General features: G+C 53.1%; 2 protein-coding genes across 2 annotated transcripts; both read right to left on the bottom strand.

Moving 5' to 3' along the window:
- Positions 1-313: 313 nt before the first annotated feature.
- Positions 314-1,529, bottom strand: H257_19325 (hypothetical protein; the record flags this gene model as incomplete). Its single annotated transcript, XM_009848470.1, has 4 exons — positions 314-645; positions 699-1,062; positions 1,127-1,216; positions 1,320-1,529. The coding sequence occupies 4 exons, from the start codon at positions 1,527-1,529 to the stop codon at positions 314-316; spliced, it is 996 nt and encodes a 331-aa protein (XP_009846772.1).
- A 62-nt stretch (positions 1,530-1,591) lies between these two features.
- H257_19324 (hypothetical protein) lies at positions 1,592-2,531 on the bottom strand (the record flags this gene model as incomplete). The annotated part of the gene is made up of 4 exons (XM_009848469.1): positions 1,592-1,783; positions 1,834-1,890; positions 1,983-2,250; positions 2,443-2,531. 4 exons carry the CDS (start codon positions 2,529-2,531, stop codon positions 1,592-1,594), a joined length of 606 nt encoding a protein of 201 aa, XP_009846771.1.
- Between the last annotated feature and the right edge of the window lie 626 nt (positions 2,532-3,157).

Here is a 3,157-nt window from a genome sequence, read left to right as displayed (position 1 = left end):
CAGCTTCCAATATTGGGGTTGCCGTGCTCGCACACTGCAAGGACTTCGGCTGCTGGCTAACACAGTCATGTTATCACTCCTGTGGCATGTTACGGCTGCTCTTCCGGTGCCACCTGCAATGGTACTGGGCTGGCAGTCCATGCTCAATCGACAGCATATCCTCTTCCAACGCTCTACATCTACCAGCTTGAACGTTGACGGTTGCTCACTTGAATCAAGTTGGTCCACTACTGTAGCATGACCTCATCAGTCGAGAAACATCAATAGGCTCGCATATCCATGTAAAGACTGGACCTCCATAACGATGTTCACTCTACCAGTTGCACCGCTTAGAGGTCAGTGACATGTTTCTGACGGGCAGCGCCAAGCCAGTCCGCGACGTGAAATTCCTTCGACGTCGGATGGTCAAAGCCTGCCAGGGGGTTATGGCTGGCAGATCCGTAAACGCTGTCACAGGTACAATTTCTCCCAGCCGGACCGCCGGCTGATGGTAGAGGGCACCTTGAAGGAGGGGCTGCACATGCGGCCATTCGTTCAACTTCATTTCGCTGAGTAGCGCCTTCAAGGCGCGCAGCATAAGTCGGTTGTCTACTTCTACAGTCACGTCCGCCCAAGGACTGTAGGCTGTCGTGAGGTGGTGGTCATCTGACACCCATGTGTACATGCAGCCGAAAGTGGTAAACCACGTCATCAAGCACTGAGCGTTCGCGGCGGCATCACGGACGCTGCTGCGAACAGCTGCACAAAGCCACGCATGTCGTCATTCACGAGGCGCACTTGTTTTTGGCCAGAGTTGGCCATGGGTATCGACAACCACTCGAAATAGATAAGCACGTTGGTCTTCGCGTGAAGCGACGAACCCAATGGACGGGGAACCATGTCTCCGTCAATGCACAGGCAGTGCAAACAGGCACGCACGAACGCTTCGACATCCGTGGACAGTGTCTTCCACACAAACATGTCGAACACCGACTTAATCGTCGCTGCGATGCGACGGTGACTGCTGGCTCCTTGGTGAGCGATCACACAAATGCGCTGATGTAGGTCAACAGCATCGTCCGTCTGGGTCAACGTAAAAATGGGAGTCATCGTCCCAATCCACGCCGTTTGGGGGGGGGGCTCTCACTTCCATGGTTGGACGTTGGATGTCGCTGATCGTAGCGGCTGTCGGCCACTTGAAATCCATTTGTTGCAGGGGTGACACCACATGGATCAACTTGCGACAATTCTCAACTGGTTGATCCGTCGGAACCGAACCCCATTGGCTCAGGAGGTCGCCCCATATATTTGCGTCTCCCGAGACGCCCTCAATGGTGTACGGGAAGGTCGACATCACTGCCATCGCACGTCAAGCAGCCCATCTTGGCGCCCTTGGGCACGATCGATTCGGCCTTTCTGCCCACTGTGCCATTGTTCTTGACGGCGTGTTCCCGGCCGCCTTCACGTCTTGGAACTTGAGGCTTGCCGCCTTGTGGAGCTTCTACCTGTTTCGATGACGGGGAAGGTTTACACTCGTCGTCGAGTCCCATGTAAATCTAGTGGCCAGCTGAAAATGTCCGCAGCCAATTGACGTAACCAAAGACGTCGCTCTTCAACGCCTTGTTCCGCTGCAACTCAGCTGATTTTGACCCGCTGTCTTCAGCGATTCTGGCTTGATTAATTTCGTCATGATTTCGACGACCATTTCGCCTTCTTGGTGGAGTACCCACTCTAGATGGTCTTGTTCCAACGAGCGCATCACCTCGTCAAACATTCGACAAAAGCGGGACCCCGCGTCCAAGATCTTCATATCGAAACAAATCGCCAACTTGATTCAAGTGAGCAACCGTCAACGTTCAAGCTGGTAGATGTAGAGCGTTGGAAGAGGATATGCTGTCGATTGAGCATGGACTGCCAGCCCAGTACCATTGCAGGTGGCACCGGAAGAGCAGCCGTAACATGCCACAGGAGTGATAACATGACTGTGTTGGCCAGCAGCCGACGTCCTTGCAGTGTGCGAGCACGGCAACCCCAATGTTGGAAGCTGGACAGGACCACCTCTCATTGACGAGGTTGAGCTGGTAGTCGGATGGTAGTCGGTGGCCGAACATGAGCCCGAGGTACTTGACAGGTTGGCCTGAGGGCACAATGTTCAGGAGACCCCCACCATCGGTGTCAGCAGGGTCAAGGTGGCCGTTGAGAACCAGGGTTTGACATTTGGTTTGGTTCAGCCGAGCACCAGACACACTGGCTCTAGGCTTTACCAGCCACCTACCAGGTAGATACGCATGAAACCAAATACTCCGGAGTAAATACCAGTGCTAGTGCACCTCGATAACAACACTAACGTAACACATTGTGGTGTTCTTACATGACAACGAAGTGGTTCAATCGTCATGTCCAGAGGAAGCCTGTTGGCGTGGATAGCATTAGTCCACACATTGTATACGTTAGATAACATACGACATTCCTTCGGCCAAGTTGCACATGCATTCAGTTCCCATACCTCCCTGCAAGTAGGCGTACCCGTTGTCTCCCCACCGGGTCCCCATGTCTTTTCTGGTCTTGAAAGCTGGACCGACAAATTTCCATAGTCGACCCCAGCCCATTCACGGCGTACTCAAAGTAGGGGGCAGGGCGTTGGCTGGCGACACCACTTTACAGCTGGGATTTCGAATCCTGAATTGAGCGGACCACCGGTACCCACTTCCAATAAGCTCACCCCTTTCGCCCACTTACCGTTCCGTAATTTCTTGATCATGAAGCCCTCACGACCAAGGCCCCTTCAACCACCTAGCACCAATGCACCCAACGCCCGAAAAGAACCAAGACATCCACCACCAAAACACCCTCCCCCACGAAAAACTGCCAATCCAACCCCCCAACCTTTGTCATCAACCGTGTCACCCCCTTCGTCACTTCCTCGTTTCCGTATTTGCCATCGTTATTGCATGATGACGGACTTCATAACGCATAAAATGAACTACTGTAGTTGAAAAACACTAAACTCATTCATTATTGACTTCAGAGTGCAAAACACTACAGACGAGGCTCCACACACTGCGCTAAACCAACGGTTAGGCGGTCAAGCTGGCTTTGAGTTCCTCTTTGGTCATGCCGCTGAGGCGGGCAATAGTGGTGTCGGCTCCGTCCGAAATATAGTTGCACCAGACAAAGT

The sequence above is a fragment of the Aphanomyces astaci genome (assembly GCF_000520075.1).
Source record: "Aphanomyces astaci strain APO3 unplaced genomic scaffold supercont1.485, whole genome shotgun sequence".
Taxonomy (NCBI): Eukaryota; Oomycota; class Saprolegniomycetes; order Saprolegniales; family Verrucalvaceae; genus Aphanomyces; species Aphanomyces astaci.
Note: the sequence above shows the minus strand (reverse complement) of the source record. Positions and strands in the feature narration are given on the sequence as shown.